Here is a 17,990-nt window from a genome sequence, read left to right as displayed (position 1 = left end):
CTTTGATCAACTCATGTGTCTCCTGCTTTGTCCAAGCGATAAATCCATCTGACTGTATCTCTGTTGTACATCTCTGTGTGTCCTTGGCTTTAAGCCCCTATTCACCTGCTACTCTGTATGTGTGCGTGTGTGTGTGTGCTCAAACTTGCATGTATGTAAGAAAACTTCTGTTCTTTTGTGCTCAACTTTGTGTTCTTACTGTAAATTCTTCTGGCAGAAAATGATGGCAATATTATGATTTTTTTGTTGAGGAAAAATGTGAATGTATCACTCTTGTAAGTTCTGTTCATCCATTCTATGGAGGTAATCAAATTATGTGGAGAATAAAGTCGTGTATATTATTGTGAAGGGCCTGCCAGTCATAGGATGACTAAGCTGTATGTTCAGAGGTCCATAAGTGTGAAAATATGTGAAGAAATATTTGCCCAATGATGCCCTGTGAATAATGGTAGAAACTGGAAAGGCAGGGATGATGCAGACTGTGCTGCTTTTGAACATATATATAATAAAAGCTATGTTCTCTAGCAAATGATGCTGTGCTTTTATTTCACAACCCTTATCACAAACATTAAAACAAAATCAATCATACCTATAGACATCTGCACCAAGACTGAGTTATAACTTTGCATTATTTTCTAACAGGCAGTCTTGGGTAGGAAATTATGCAAACACGAACATGCAGTGCAAACCTTTCGCTTTGTTCAAATATCTTATTTGCATGTTTTCATTAGTAGTTTCACATGTCCTCAGAAGCTAAATGTAAAATAAACTTAGCCTTCAGTTTCTTAGGTATGCCTAACAAAAAATATTGCAGTATAATAAAAAAGTGTAAAACTGAAATATAAACCACCTTAAAATAAATGCTATATTAATGAAGGTTATAATGTTCAGTTTTTATTTAAACTGTGACAGAAAGTTATTGATTCAAGTCCATGGTCAGTTTTGAAGCTGTACTACTACTTGGTGCTTCTAGATTGTATTACACAATACTGAGACATGTTTTTGATATTTGATCTACCTGAACATAAATGAAATAGACAAAATTTTAGAAACATGTCTCAGTAGACTTGAGACATGTTGAATGTAAGTATAAGCAGAGAAACACACCTTTGGTTGCTAGTTACTCCATACAAAATCAAAACTAACGCTGCCATCTAGTGGATAAATATAGGTGTCAAAATTATCCACTGATGAAAAAGGATACATTAATGTATCTTAGTCAAAGCAAATATATTTTTATGGTACCTTTAATCTGTGTCGTGCTTTTATAGTTACATACATGACTGTAACCTCGTTTGGGGAAATACTTAAAACAATCACAAATCCATTTTTAAGCTACAGAAGAGAGCTATAAGAATTGTAAACAGAGCTGATAATCATGTAGACTTTAAAAAAGCACAATTATTTTATGAAAAATAATGAGATGCCTTTTATTGTTGTTGTTGTTGTTGTTGTTGTTGTTGTTGTTATTAATTTATTTATTTTTGTGTGCATTCAAGTTGTATAAGATGGAAAATGACCAAAACAAACTAACTTAACTAAACTAATTTAACAGGGCAATAATTCAAAGTGCTTTATCTAAGATAAAAAAAAGCCTCAGGAAAAGATATTAAAAAAACAGGGCAGTATTTTTAAAAAAAAAAAGTAAATAAGATGTAGACTAGAGTAAATTGGAGGATAGAAATTAAGCTGCAACACAGCCACTTGGCGCAGTATTGTAGGTGACAGTTATTTCCCTTTTTCCCAGTGGCAGTGAAAGCAGCATGGGCCACCTTTTGACCAGCAGGTGGTGCAAGGTGCTAAATCTCCATCTCCTGTCCCGTCAATCATTTCACTTCAGAGCGTCGCGGGGCAAGATAACACAACACTTTGTCCAGGAGTTTAAGACGTGCACACCATGGGGATTGTCTGCCGCAAGTGACAGTTGGCGCTTTCAATAGACTTTTGATGACTGCTGTACCCTATTTTCGGCATTTTTAAAAAGCTACACCGGTGATTTTATTCATATCAATATATCCTGAGAGGCGCGGCATATCGCTGGGTTGTTGCTGCTGTCACGTTAGCTTGTAGGGTAAAGTTTTTTTTCCAGTTCAGGCGAGTTCACGAGTGGAGGAAACGACGCAAGATGTATCATGAGGAAACTGCAACTCTACAGAAGCCACGCTATGGAAGTGAGTAACACATTTTCTAACGGTTTTGAAGCACAGCCTTAACTAACAGTGTTTGCTTTGCTAGGTTATAATAAATACAAGCTAACGTAAGGTGCCATGACAGGGGTGTTTGATGAGCAGCAGGTGGTTCAGCTGCACCTGGCTGCACTGAACAGCAGGGTACCTGTAGTAGGTGTGTCAAATCCTGACAACATGGCACAAACTGAAATATGTGTGGTGAAAAGTTGTTTTTAGACAAATGACTCACATCCTGGTTCTTCAGTTAAAGCTATAACAAGTTCAGGATCCAGGGTGTACTATATGCTTGGGCTCCGGGGCTCAAAACGTCCCCAAAAATATGACTCAGGGACGTTTTGACTTGTACTTTTCCTTCAAAGTGCCCCCACAGTGATTCTTATCTATTTATTTAATGCTGGTAGCCAGCATATCAGCCTGTCTGCACACACAAGGCATTTTCTCATAGGTTAAACATTAACTTTGGATTTTGCTGCTGTTGAGAAATCTATAACTGACTCCATGAGTATGTTAAGAATGCTGTAACTGATCTAAAAACACATCTAAGGTCTGCAAAACACTAAAGCAAGTCGGTCAACTGCGTGTATCTTGTCACTGACCAACATCTGCGGGCAAAGTGCAACTTTAACAGATAACACCAATCAATTATGTATGTCATCAGCACAATCTTTTAGCCTCTGACTTGGCTCATTGAATTTCACTGTGTTTTGCCACTGTGTGTATCCCAAAAAAACACAGAGCAAAAATAATGGGTTGGGGTCACCAGAGGCTCCACAATACGATTTAATCAGGATACATGAGTTTTAAAACAATATAATTGCAATTTTAGACCTGTTGCGATATGCTAAGTATTGCAACAACATATTGCAACAACATATATTGATATTTTTTCAACTAATAGTTATGCCCCAAGAGAAAAACTTTGCCAACATCTGTTTTATCCAATAAGTTACTTGGTACTTTAGTCATTTCTATTGCAGCAAAATATATTCGCTTGACTGAAAAAAAGCAATGGATTTTATCATTCTAGTCGACAACCAAGAGTTTAATTTGTATTTGCAATATTAAGAAGTTTTTTATTTTAAAAAAGTTGATTCTTGGTGTCCACAAATCAATACAATATTTCCATGAAAAAATGCTGTGTTACATGCTCTACCGACTCTGAGATAGGGGACTCTTAGGAACCAACAAGCCCTCTTGAATTTGTAGGCCTTGTCATTGTGTGAAACAGGCCAGAGCAGCATGATCCCACAAGCAAAGTCACTCCCTGGAAATAATTTCAATAAATGTCAGCCTAACCCTAGTTTATGGATTTGCCCATGAAATGAATCTACCAAAAAGCAAAGTCGATCTTGATTTGTAGTTTCCCTTAACCCCCTCAAAAAGAAACGGTTTGGTTGAATAACCCCGCAGCCAAACAAAAGCATGCGTCATAACTTCACAGAGCCCATAACTTAGGTCCGGTGATGTGGTGACACAAAAGCAACAGACCCATCCTGAGGTTTAAATATAACGCTCAGTGCAAGAGTGCAGACAGGCTCTTCCAGGAAGTGTGTTAGTGAGTCAGTAAGAGGAGGTAGTGTGTAATGGCTGCACTGGGGCTGCTCTACCTCTGAGATGAGTGTTCATGTCATACACATTTGCATCCTTGTCGCAGCTGCGCAGCCAGTGATCTATGGTTGGATGGCCAGAACCTGTGCTCATGAGGCGTTCGGGCATTTCAGCCCATTTTATGTGCATGTTTGTGTATATATGTGCAAGTTTTTGGCGTGTGTCTCTTCTCACGTGTGAGTATTGTATGTCAAGCCTCTGTCGAGACCCAGTGAATGGATGTCTGCGCAGGTGGCTGATGAATAGGCAGAATTTAACAGAGAGTGCCTGAGAGGTTTAAAAGATCCAGTCTAGCCCCACAGAGGCTAGTCTGAGTTGAGTGTAATTTAATGTTCCTGTGGGGACATTTGTCTCAGACTCCACATCCCCGTTCCAAACTCAATAAATAAGATTTAGAATATACAGGCATATAACGCTGTAAAAGACATTACACAAGTAAGAATCACAAATCCCCGATTCTGATGATTTGGTATAAACAGCTGAGTTGACTTCATTTAAGCATTTTATTTTATACCGGCTGTGATAAACAGTGGTATCAAAGGCTAGAGTTATTTTCCCTCCTCCTGGGCATTATGTTTCGATATTTTAGGCTAATAAATCAACAGGTTTAACCAGTTTAGTGTGGCATCACTAGGTAGCAATTCATATAACCCATTTACAGAAGACAGACTTGCTCATGTGTGTATACAGTGTGTGTATTTTTCAGTCTTATTTGATGTCCTTCACCCTAATACAAGCTGTGAAACCTCAGCTGATAGCCTGTACTCAAACCAAGTACACGGTGCTCGGTCCAGTGGGAAAAGCTCTGTTCTTAAACTGAGCCCCCAGGACTGAGACTGTCCCTTCACTCAGCCAGAAATAAGGAGATTTGATTGGATTAGAGCGGGGTAAGAAGAGCCGGTGGGAGGAGATCTCATTAAGCCGCAGGTAAAGGTCAACTCTCAGCAGAAGTCACTTGTCAGTCGGGCACCCCACTAAGGCCACTTTGACATGGCCGTTTCATCTCCTTCAAACAGGGGTTTATTGGGGCATGGGATGTAGTACAGTCTCAAGGGACACATGTCAAAATAAATTTCCTTTATACAGAAATATCTTTTGTGTCTTTGTGGTTAGGTTATATTGTGTGTTAGATAATACAAATAAGTTGTGTCTAAATTTGTTATTAAAGGCCCCGTATTGAATAAGTCAGATTTTCATGTCTTTTTAAATCATAAAGCAGGTAAAAGGTGCCATATAAATGCTGTGGAGGTATCAAAATGCTCATTCCACTGAGAAATGCACACTCCATATTCAGAAAACTTTGCCTTTAAACGAGCCGTCAGGACCTCCTTGAAGTTGTGATGTCACAGTTAAACTATATAAAGGTTGAGAGTGCAGCTACAGTGTATTTACAGTCTTTTCTCGGCTGCAATGTCAATTCAGACACACGAAGATCGCAGATGAAGCCCCAAAAAACTGACTAATTAGAGCAGATTGGGCTTTTTTGGGAGACATGGGAGCTCAGATGGAGTGTTTCAGGCAGAGGGTGAATACAGGTATATTCAGGAAGACAGAATGTGAAAATAATGTGTTTTTGAACATTGGAAAACATTTAGACATTTAACATTGGAAAACATTTAGATATGCTCTAGTAAACATTTCGATATGTTCTAGTAGAAATCCAAAGTACAAGTACAAACCTGAAAATGAGCATAATATGGAACAGTTATGCTATTTCTTTTACAGTGTCATTGCTATTCTGTAGCTAGGGCAACAGCTTTGGTCCGTGTTTACCTCCTGTCAGCATTAACAAACAGTCCAACAGGAAATTTAAAGGGACCCACTTTTGTTGTCAGATTTGAAACGGTCTCTTAAAGGTTCAGGCTCATGTCATGAATAACAGTGGAATACAGGTCATGCTTTCAACATATTTTGTATGTGTTTTGATTTACATTTGCTGTATTGTTACCTGTTTCGATATAATAAAATATACTTGTTAATATCATCATAATACTTTTGCCCAGCCTTACTTTAACTGTATTATGTCTAATTAAGACAATATAAGAAAACACACTATTCTGTTGGATGATGAAGAACAGTGTCTTGATTTTAAACTTGCATGCTTTTTACAGCCATTCAGGATGATGAGAGGCTGTCAGCGGAGGAGATGGATGAGAGGAGACGACAGAACATTGCCTACGAGTATCTGTGTCACTTGGAGGAGGCCAAACGGTAAGAAGGGAGGAGGCCCGACACGAAGGAGGGAGGGATAAAGGAAAAAAACCCTTAAAGATAAGAGGAGCTTAATGGCACATGCTCACTAAAGGCAACCACTTTCCTTTATAGTGTTTACTTTGTCACAACTCAGAGCTCAAAGGAATTACTTTGGGCGTGGTCTCAGGTCAAGCATTCGGTTTGTTTGTTAAATGATGCAGAACCGTTTTTATTAATTTGTGTGTTTGATGAACGTCCTTATGCAGATATAAAGGCAGCAGGGAGTGGTTGAGAAATTAAGTGGTGAAGAGAAAGTGAGGAGAATATGATGAGGGAACAAAGCAGTGTGTGATTGAATAATTTTCATTGTAGCATGGGGCTGCAATGACAGATAAAGGCAGAATCAGCATGATGCACGTGAGATGATGACACGGAGCTGTAAGCATTCATGCGAACGTGTGTGTGTTTGTGTGATTAGGACATGGGATGTGCTGACTTAATGGAAAGCCCGGCTCTCTTTCCACTGTGCCTTAAACCTCTCTGATCGCTGAATTAATCAAATGAGAAAAATAACAATCTGGAAATTTTTTGATCCTTTTCTGAGTAAATTTCGTAGATACTTTTGTTTCAAATAGCTTGCAGTGACTCCTACAAGAATCTTTCAAAAGTGAGTTTTTCTAACAACAGCGTAAACGTCATGAAGACTGTCTTTTGAGGTGCCTGAGCAGCTATACGAAACCACTTCCTGTCTTCTTCAGGCGAGCATCCATCTGAGCGGGAAGGAACAGGAAGTCAAATCATGCCTCTTTTAGCACAGTGATTTTGTGACAGCCCCACCCGGTCACAGATAAATTGATTTCCAGGCCTGATTATTGATGTTTAAAGCTTTTGTAGCATTCTGTAGCTTTGTAATGATTCAGAAATCATGGGTCTGCTGGGGACAAACAGTCTTTATATGCACGTGTTGGCAGCCTCATTTACATCAGAATTTCCCCACAGATTATTGTTTGACAACTGAACTTGCACTTTGACTCAGTACAGGCTGTTTGTATAGCCTACATTATCTGCTTATGTCACAGGATAATGAGGGTCTACAGGGGCAGGTTGGCTAGACCAAGCACAGATTTAGTCATCCGTCATAATAGGGACACGCCTAGATTATCACACATATTTTTTTTTTTTTTTTTTTAGTGGGCTGAAAAAACTTTCTCAGCTCCATGGAGGCAGTTTAAGGAACAGGTGCTCTTCACTCCACAGTAACCCTGAAAATGACCACTGTTTAACACTCACATACACGCATGCTCACTTTCACTCTCCAGCTTCCTGTTATTGCGTACGTGGTGCTGACTTTTCTACACTTCTGTCATTTGTGGAATGGAGCCTCTACTCTGGGATAGGTGTCACGTTAGATTAGGATTACGACAGCTGCTAATGAAGCTGTCAGCCGCGGAGAGCATTAGGTTCTACTCTCTAGGGTCAGGAGTCAGCAGTCACTGAAACAAGGCAACCGTGTAGAGGTAACTCTTGAAGTACACCTTGGTTAAGAGGCATAGTTTTGATACACATCTATGTATTTGTTAACACTGAAAAAAATGTCAGAAGTTGCCTGGAAATGCTACGTTGTGCTTTGATATGTAGGAAAAAAACAGTAAACTTGTGTCTGTCTTGCTGTGTAAATTCAGAGACTCAAAGTCCATCATGTACCTTGTGATTGCACAAATTGTTTATGTTCAAAATAGCTGTTTGCAGCGATTCACACGCCTGAACAAGCACACATTTGCAATAGCTCAAGAGGATTCAGCAAATGACCCACACGGCTCTATGACAAATGGTTCACAAGTTATGAAAAGGGGCGAGGCTAGATTTTATGTGGCTGAGTGAACTCACTGCAATGAAAATAAACTCTGTTGAGTTCAATGATGCTTCACGTAGTGAAATTGTACGTTTATGTGTATGTCTGTGTATCTGTGTGTGTGTGTATGTGTAAATCTGTTCAGAAGTTATGCACCTGTTTGAATTAGACCCCCTCCCATTGTCACACCCCAATTTAGCCAGTTGCCATGAACAAACACACAACACACACACATGTGACCTCCATGGCAAATTTCAGCCTTTAAAGGGAAAACTGATCGCTTAAGGGTGAGGAAGTCTCATGTTCTGACTGACTGAAAGAGCGAGCCACAGAAGTGCTGGTCACAGCTATAAACTGTAACTGTGTGTAATTATTGGTAGAACATTGAGTTGGCAAATAGGGTTGTATTAGAAAATCCGATTTTATGATACTCTAGATGGCAAGATGAGTCTTGTTTTTTGCGTAACTTGTTGTAGATATCAGTATTCAGCAGTTTCAGTAGTTTTCGGCAGTGAACCTAAAATGTCAGTGACATAGTTAAGGACATCTCAATCTGATCTTTACACCTATCAAACCTTGCAAACTGTGACATATTAAAAATCATGCAAAATGTAATATTTAAAAGTAATTGGAATATTTTAAATGATTTATTTCTATCTCTATCAACTAAACTAAGCCCATCCCAATTACTTTTAGATCTCTTATTTTGTGTAAATGGTTGTCAAAATGCTCTTTTGTTCTCTGTTCAACACTGGAGCCTTCATTCAATACACTGTGGACACTGGAGCAGCATGAACAAATCAATAGCAATTAGCTGTTTCAATGAACATATTCTCAATGATAACATGGGTGTTACACAATAGGAAGAGACACTTTTGGTTTAAGAAGTCATTTACTTTGCTCTAGTTTCTTAACTGCAGGTCAGTAACTGCTGGATTGTAGTAATAGTGCATGCAAAACTCTTGTTATTGGCATAAATGTAGTTTTTATGGAAGGTTGCTCATATGCTTAGTTGCTAAAGTCCACTTGAGCACACGATGTAATACCAAGTTGGTCTTACTATTGTTGCCGTTGTCAGTTGATAGACACACCCTCCTACAGAATATACACACACACACGCACACACACACACACACACACACACACACACACACGCACACACACACACACACACACTGGTTTCTTGAATGAGACTTTGTACCTTCACTGGAGAGTAAGCAGTTGATTGTTTAATCTGTAGCTTTTTTTGGATGGGGACCCTTTTGGGTTTGCTTTGATGTATGTCCACCCAAGCATATTTGGAGACAAGGATATCATCCTAATTTTGATTTAATTTGAATTTTAACACTCTCCCCCACCACATATGCTAAATTTCTTTGAAATCTTTAAACACACACACAAGGCATCCTCACAAACAAACTCATGACCAGCATGACTAAGCTTCATGACGCAAACCTTCTGAAGACATTCTGTATTTGGTTAGAAATGCTGTAGCTGAAAGCAAAAGGGTTGAGATCACTAATTATGTGTTGATGTGGGACAGATTTAAGGTCCCACAGTCCAGAAAGCAGTGTTTTGTTTCAGCCGGTAAGTCGCAGATTAGACAATGACAGGAAGGTCTGCTTTGGAGGGTTGTAAACAAGAGTGTTAGCCTGTCCTGCTTCAGGAGACATGTTCTCCTGACATTGTTTTAAGTACAGGAAGTGAAGTTTCACAGGAGAGCTTTGTTGCAGGATGTTACTTTGACTGTGTTCCCGCCAAACAAATCTTTTTTTTTGTGGGTGCGTGAGTTATCTTGAATATTGTCTGAATTTGTCTCTCCCTATCAATAGGTTACTTTTATAGAAACATTATAAAAGTCAGGATGTTTTCTTTGATCTGCATCACTGCCTTACCCTGGTTGGCTTCAGCCACTAAGCTGTGCTGCATGTGTGCGTGCGAAATTTGCATGTCTTTATCAGTTTCATAGTCATTAAATGCCAAACGACGTTTTCTGATATGCAACATTGCGTGCTGCTTGAGGGTTAACTGATGTAGATATAACAACAGCACCATTTTGATACCAGGCCAAAAAGTGCTTGCTTGACATTGATGATGTGTTTCTTTATGCCAACTGACAAAGTTTCCATGATTAATCAATCTGCTTAATATTTTCCTGCTTAAATAATTAATTTAATTAATTGTTTGGCCTTTAAAACATCACAAACAAGTGAAAAATATCCATCACAATTTCCAAGGGGCCAGGATAATGTTATTGAATGTCTTGTTTTGTCTGGCAAATGGTCCAAAAACCCCCAAGATATCAAATTTATTGTAAGATGTGGAAAGGGAGCACATTTTTAAGCTGTCACATTGAGGAGCAACAACCATGAAATGTTTCACATGAAAATGTTTTGCTTGAAAATGATAAATACTCTTTTGTCAATCGACAAATCAATTTCTTGATTAATCCATGCTGCTCTATTTTAAGTTAACTCAAAGGCGAACTTCAATCTTTGATAAAGTGCATCCTGATACTAATTTCCTCATCCCTAATCCCTAAACTTGAGCTTTGACAAAATCATGTAAACTAATGCATTCCTCATGTGGGGAGAAATTATATTTTTTTAAAAAAAGGTAGCGTACTACATTATTTGTAATATTTATACTTTATGGATTAAGATAGATGTGATACTAGGGTTGAAACAGTGTGAAATGTTCATGGTATGATAACTGTCTGAGAAAATGTCACAGTTTCACGATATATGGTGTAATAAACTTTTTTGTTTAAAAACTAGCTTTGTTATTATTTTAACCTTAAACCAGTTTTTGGGGAGTATGTGTGAAGAAATCTCCCTTTTGAAATTTAGCAGAATAAATCTGAAAGTCTCCACATGTTTTCTTTTTTTTCAATACTGTAGATAAGCTGATGTATACGGTATGATTACTGTCGGTGTTCATACCACAGTATACCTTGAAGCTAGTATACTGCTGCAGCTCTATGTAATACTAGTTAAAAGTGCAGAGACTATGTCTACTTTCCTTTCTATAAAACCTTGCAGATATGGCAGAGGTCCTCTTCTTGCATAATCTACAGCATCAGTTTACATAATTGGTTACGAGGATGAATCAGTCCTCAAAGCGCCTAACCTGCACTCTCCACTGGCTTTGTGTTGACAGTGCTTGATGCGTTGTGGTTGTCCTTTTAATGTGCTGACACATATTTTGGCAGTCTGGATCCTCTGAGCACCCACACAGCTTTAATTAACCTAAACAAGGTGTCTGTGTGCATGCATGTGGGAGGGAAAGCTTTATTGCTTGGAAAGGTAGGAGCTGCAGGTATGATTAAAACCCAGAAACAAAACATAAAAAAGCAAAATCACTCAGCACTGCACACTAGACAAATGATGAATTTTAGTTGTAGGATTATGAGCAAAACGATAAAAACTTAACAGGGAAGGGTTGGACCATCAGGACAGCGGTATAGCCATTATAGTAAATACACTGTCACTTCCAGGCAGAAAGATAATGTGTAACAGATTTTCAGGCCATGATGATTCACCATGCTCACAAATCATTGACTAGCTCTTTGGAATGGATTTTTCCTAATTTCTCTCGAATAGTCTGGCACCAATTACTCTGACACCGCTCTTGCACCTTCCAAAGGGAAATTACATCAGTTTGAAAGAAGGTCAACATTATTTGAACTTGAACTGAATATGCTCTCTTCAGTTTTGAGTTTCTACATATGTCAGCTATCTCTTTAATCATCCCTTGTAGAAATAAAAATCACATTTTTCCTCATAACGTATTGTTGTCTTGCAGAAGACAAACTAATAAACCTTCATCGATGATTAATTTAGGCTGGTGATCAACTGTCATGCTCACTGTTTACCTCTTTAACTTCACATTGTCCACTAGACAAGTAAGCTTAACCTTTACCCTTTACATGGTCCCAAAGTTCAAACTGTAAGTCTGTCCACAGCCCCCTTTCCAAAGCATGCCGTGCTCAGTGTGGGTGCTGCCTGTAACAATGCCCAGTTCTCACCAGCTTACAGGCTACTTTGTTGTTTTGTTTAACCAGAAACATTTCAGTTAGTTCTAGAAGCATTGACACATTTAATCAATATTGTACATCTGGAGTATGGTAGCTCTGTGTTGTTCTATCAACACTAATTTAATAAAGTCAGGGGCTAACTGTTCATTATTTATGTGTTTCAGGCTAAAGCTGAAATGCTCATTGTTTACACCTGCTTTTGCTCTTTAATAAAGTCACTCATCAATGGATAAATGTATGAACATTTAAGTTGATCCAATAGAAATTGATTTTAAAATGGTATATTTGCAAACTTTGAAATAAAATGCTTTTTATCACTGACCCACCAACAGCACATTTCATAGATCAAAGACAGTGTCGCCATGAGTTTTTTGTACAGAGCTTTTTCCTACCTTGTGTGAATGACAGCAATAGATTCTGTATCATTATGATTTGCATGTTCTTTGCTCACTGTCTTTAGCTTTTACTTTGATCAGAGGGGCAGCAAGTGTAGGAAAAGCCAATATTGACTTGCTGACTACATGCAGGCATTCAGCCACCTCATAAATTGCACAGCACTGTGTGTTAGAGTTGGTGACAGGGTAAATAAGAGTGACTGATGTTTGTTTATACTCTGAGTGTAACCATTGCCTGCTGCTTAGTATTACAGAGAAGCCCGAAACTTGATTCTTCGTGGTGATTTAACTGGAAATCTAGCCTGACGTCAGCTGAGCTCTGACTATACTTTTAAATCAGCTTCTCATTGAAAAATGTATAATGGTCGGTCAATAATTGGTACACTCAAGTATTGCAGTATCATGCTTTGTGATACTGCATTGATTTTCAGTCATCATTTTAATTGTATGAAGACCACGGGCCTATGAAACAGGCAGTCATATTGCAACATATTGCAAAATACTGGATCGTAACCCCTGTATCATGATGCATATTCTATTGCCAGATTTTTGCTAATACACCGCTCTAGTGTATAATATCTTCATCGAGAGTGATTTCCACCGAGGTCATTTTGTTTTTGAGAATGGAGATGCTTTTGAAAATCCTGTGCCTGCTCTTAGGTTGATATTTGTGTATTCTTAGGTGGATGGAGGCCTGCCTAGAGGAGGATTTGCCCCCAACAACAGAACTGGAGGAGGGACTGAGGAATGGTGTCTACCTTGGTAAACTCGCCAACTTTTTCGCGCCCAAAATGGTGTCTGAGAAAAGGATCTACGACCGAGATCAGGCCCGCTATAAGGTACACGTCCATTCTTTTGCATTTAAGCCCCTGTCATCTTCCCTTTTTTGAGTAAGGTCATAGTTCTGTTACATTTTCATTTTTCACCAGCTTAAATTACATCAGACAGGAAGAATGTTTTCAGATCTTTAAGGTGTTTCCTGACAGTTTTTAACAGTTTTACACAGGAAAGGGAGAAAAGTAGCAGGCGAGTGTGAGGGCCTAATACAGAAATGTGAGAGTGCGATTTTTAGCTTGACTTTGAGCTTGATTTTATTTCTGGTAGACAAATTGTAAAAAAAAAAACCCTATCAGGCCATTAGATGTTATGATAAGTGTAGGAGTCAGCATGAGTTGCAGCGCATTTTTTTGCGAGCATAATAACCATTTTGAAACATTTTTGCAGATTTCAGTGGTACAGTTTTGAACTATTCTTTTGCACATCCTCATAATAATATGGCAACATTTATATGTCTTTTCCCCTGTTTTCATTTTCAGAGCAAAGGGCTGCACTTCAGACACACTGACAACACAGTGCAGTGGCTCAGAGCCATGGAGTCAGTGGGTCTCCCCAAGGTAAGGGTCTTGCACAACCATCAGAAAACAGATGCTTGCTTCCTGTTTTACAAACATACATACAAACAGGTTCAGTGTACAGACCCTTGTGAGCCCTCAGTGAGTCAGTTATCACACCTCAAGAAACGACATATTTTGTAACATTAAAGGAATGCTTCACCTCAAAAATGACAGAAAACAGCGAACGTATTAATTGGGATCCACTTTTACAACAGCAAAACTGTACAAAAACATCTATATACAAACTCTTACACAACTCGTGCAGTAAAATCCAAGTCTCAATTATCCAGTTATATGCTTAGTACATTCCAAACACATGCATTTTGCTAAAAAACCCTGGTATCAAGAGTCTGGCTTTGAAGAGAGCATAGGTAAGTTTCAGTTTAGTTTTGCTGTTGTCCCCATCAATTAAAAAAGCTTAAATTAATTAAAAAAGTATGTTCGCTGTATTCAGAGAGGCATGCAAGAAAAAAGGTTTTCTTCAGAAGTTCAAGGCAACACGACATGACTTACTGATTTACAAAGTCATTTTGTGGGTGAAGTAATTCCTTAAGTATCACATTTGCAGATGAATTAAAGCTTTTTTGAAACTCAGTCGATATTCTGTAAGAATGATTGCTAAGTCGATAATGTCACTTCAGCTTCTCTATGAGATTCCATAAACAAGCTAAAGGACTAAAAAAATAGCATGAATCAAGTAAATGCAAAGTCCTCTCATCAGCACAGCGTGTGATGTCTGCATACTAATCAGTCATATTGGATCATGAAAGGCTTGAGTTGTGTGTAAGGAAGGCAGTCGCCCTAAGATTTTAGTTGAGTAATTTATTTGCAGCATATTAAATTTTTCAAACCAGGCAGAAATTTTATTTTGCTCTTCATAAGAAGTTGTGCTCTTATCTGATACAAGTGTCATTTCTCCACAGTGACAGTTCAGACCTTTCATTGATATTCTGTTGCTATGGAAACAGCTTTGGGTCCATGTTTACTTCCTGTCAGCTCCTACATTAACAAACAATCCAACAGGAAATACAAAGGGACCAACTGAGAATGTTTATGTTGTTAAATTTAAAACGGTCTGTGTTGGCTGTCTTATAAACCCATCTAATAAACAACCAAAAAAATGAAAAGGTGATCCTGTTGAAGTGATACTTTGATACTTTGCAACACAACAATGAAAAAAGGATACCTTGACTTTGTCATGTGTTTATTGTCTCAAGGTTAGTACATAAATGCTCATATTAGAGGTCTACAGTAAGATGTCAGTTAAGACATTTAAGGTTAAAAGTTGCAGACAGTAAAGGGTTAACAAATATTTAATCAGTTAACATGACTTTTCTTAACACAGTGCAAACACACATTTCATGCATCTGTAATAATGTAAACAAAGGCTGATAAAATTGTAATGAAGGTGTGGCAGCTCCAACAGGACAGTATTAACCTCATTACATCTTTTATGAGATGACACAAAAGGCTTCACCGAGGTGTATCCTGCTAATGAAAATGAAGTAAAACTGATAACCACTTATCTCTGTGCTGCCCTTTGGGGTCCTTTTTATAGTAATTTAATTGGCAGTTTTTATGAATAGACTTTTTAGGAATTGGCACCCTGATTACGCAACCTCATCTGTAGCTTTTTCTATTACGTCTTTCTGTGTTTTTGAGTAAAGCCATGATATGATGAACAAAGCCACGATGAACATTTTTCAGGTGTGCCAAAAAACAAACAATGTGTATGTCACATTTTAGGGCAAGAACAAGCCCAGTGCCTTGGAAACCATGTTCTATTTGAAATTAATATGTGCATGATGTGACTTATTAGTAAGTAAAAGTTAGCCAAGTGTTAAGCAGTACTGTGAATAAGTCTCTTTAAAAATGACTGTTTTGGGGGAAAAGGACTATAGAGTATGTACCATGCAGCATGAACACCTATAAATTTATAATGCAGACCAATGCAATAGCACTGCAATAAATTCTACCTCCGTGAAGCTTGTAACCCTCAGTATTTTAGAAAAGATGCCAGTGACTGAGGTTAAATTCACCTCTGTGGTATGGAAAATGATCTGCTTCACAAAGGTAGCATTTACTGCAGTGCAGTTGTCTGTGATTTCATTATGTTTTGCAGGTTTTTCTATTTTTATGTCTGACCCTTACAATGTCTCATGCAACTTCGGCTTATGGATATTGTGCTCCTGTTTGGCTGCAGCAGAATAAAGAGTGTCAAGACGCTGATGAAAAGGGAGTGACTGATGTATATTATGGTTTCTGCTTTCAGATATTCTATCCTGAAACGACAGATGTGTACGATCGCAAAAACATGCCCAAGGTGGTATACTGCATACACGCACTGAGGTAAGAATAAAAGAATTACAAAAGCATAGTCATTTTTCACTTTACTGTCTTCATGCATTTTTTACTTCTGACAGCAAGATTATTCCCTCATCTCTGAAGTCTTTTGTGGTACCCAGCTGCTTTTTTCCTGAAGGTGACACGACTGAATGTCGCGTGTGATTCTTACTTCTGAGAAACAAATGAAAACCTGTGGACTAAACTGCTTTTTATTATAGATTATCTAAAACCCAGGTGGTGGTATCTGAAAGTTAGAATTAAGCTCTGAGCTACTGAGCAGGTTGTGTGTAAATGTTGACTTTTTAGTCACACTCATAGTCAGTCATGCTCTTTGTCAGTGTCTAATTTAGATTCATTTACTTTCTCTCGATGGTTATGGCAGGCAGCATTAACGCTTTGGTTAGACTTTGACAGGTTTGAGGTTTGAGTGGTTATTTTGCTTTTCACATTGTATTCAAGTGACAAAAATTAAGGGCAGTTCACATGTACGATGACAAATGTCTGTGACTGCCTGCACTAACATTTGTATTACTCTGAGGGGTTTGAGCTTGGCCTCTCTTTGTTCAGTTTAACCTCTAAATTGTATGTCTAGAACAGAAACTGTACTTAGTAAGTAATGCAAAACAGGAACTGGAAAATGTTATTTCTACTTAGGTAAGGCAGAGAGTGTGCCTCTTGCTCTTTTTATGATTTGTCTGAAGTAGGTCAAGGCTGTATTATACAGCACCGTGCATTTAGCTATAAGCAGTTATTGCTGCAATGTGACAAGTTTACATAATTCCAGTCCCTGAATTGCCACTTTGTCCAACACCTTTAATTATACGCCTAATTAGCGATTTCTTTACTTTGAACAGTTTTAAAGTTGTGTTGTTACTTGAGTTTATTTTGAACACTTTTGATGAGCCTAACCACTCTTTTGGACACTGCTTCTGTAAACATCTGCAGCATGTAATCAGGGGCTTTCTGGTAAATTGACTGTGGTGTTTCAATGCTCCACTTTTTACTTTTAGTCTCACCACAAAGCATAAATTCTTTGTCATGGTCTGGTTTGTGAAAAATGTCCAAATGTTGTAAAAGAAAAGTTAATGGTCACATTGTAACGTGGGTGGTTTGAGATTTACACCAGGCCGTCGCCTTTTCAGTTGAGATGACTTTGAATGAAGTGAAGGGTAATTTTTATCTATCTGACCCGTCCAGTCAGCCAAACAGATTTTTGGGAGTGGTTATGTGAGCTGGTTGGATTGTTTTCTCTGTTGTAGTGTTTTGGTCCGGTCCCTAGAGAATTGGTTTCCTTCCCTGCTCATGCACACACGTGCTCTTCCTTCCTGCGAGTCCAGCTTGTGTCCCACGAGGACCCAGTGAATAGTAAAACATGGAGGCAAAGCAGCGGATGCTCCTGCATATTCAGTATGGTGGAAAACTGAAAGGGAACACAATGCAATGTGGAAAGAAGGCAATTTTAAAACACTTAAGATGAAGTGGCAGATATGTAGGGCTTAATTTGTGAAAGGGAAAGAAAACATGGAAATAAACAAGGAGGATCCACAGTCTGTAAAGAGCTAGTTGCTTCAAGCTAGTCAGCTGATTGTCAGTAACCCCTGTGGCTTGTAATCGGCCACCTTCATTAATCCCGGTCAGCTGTTACTGTGTTTGTATCTCAGACTGACTCCGCTGCCTGCATGTTAACACATTACCCTTTGTATGAGCAGAGTTTAGGTAGATGTCCCAAGCCCCCTGTGTCCCAAGGACACAGTGTGTTTTATGTTTACACACACACGTACACACACAATGTGACTAAAGGGCAGAATAACCAGCCACTACAACTGCTCCATTCAGAGCTGTGCTGATGCCAGACCTGCCTTAGATATCTATAATTCATTGCCACTTATCAGGTACCGTCGGGAAGATGAAAGTTTTATGAAGTTTCCAGCCACCTGCTTGTTGATTTGCTCAGTGGCAGACAGAGCTGGCTGGCTG

General features: G+C 38.6%; 1 protein-coding gene across 1 annotated transcript in view; it reads left to right on the top strand.

Annotated features, from left to right (window-relative positions):
• The first annotated feature begins 1,839 nt into the window (after positions 1-1,839).
• iqgap2 (IQ motif containing GTPase activating protein 2) overlaps positions 1,840-17,990 on the top strand; it is a 37,967-nt gene continuing 21,816 nt past the window's right edge. The window contains exons 1-5 of the mRNA XM_042487579.1: positions 1,840-2,171; positions 5,909-6,008; positions 12,956-13,112; positions 13,590-13,667; positions 15,940-16,016. Of these exons, the coding sequence (XP_042343513.1) occupies positions 2,126-2,171; positions 5,909-6,008; positions 12,956-13,112; positions 13,590-13,667; positions 15,940-16,016 (458 nt within the window). The 5' untranslated portion in view covers positions 1,840-2,125. The remainder of the gene's footprint in view (positions 2,172-5,908; positions 6,009-12,955; positions 13,113-13,589; positions 13,668-15,939; positions 16,017-17,990) is intronic.

This window comes from Plectropomus leopardus, chromosome 6, assembly GCF_008729295.1.
Source record: "Plectropomus leopardus isolate mb chromosome 6, YSFRI_Pleo_2.0, whole genome shotgun sequence".
NCBI classification, from domain to species: domain Eukaryota; kingdom Metazoa; phylum Chordata; class Actinopteri; order Perciformes; family Serranidae; genus Plectropomus; species Plectropomus leopardus.
This window is presented reverse-complemented; position numbering and strand designations above follow the sequence as displayed.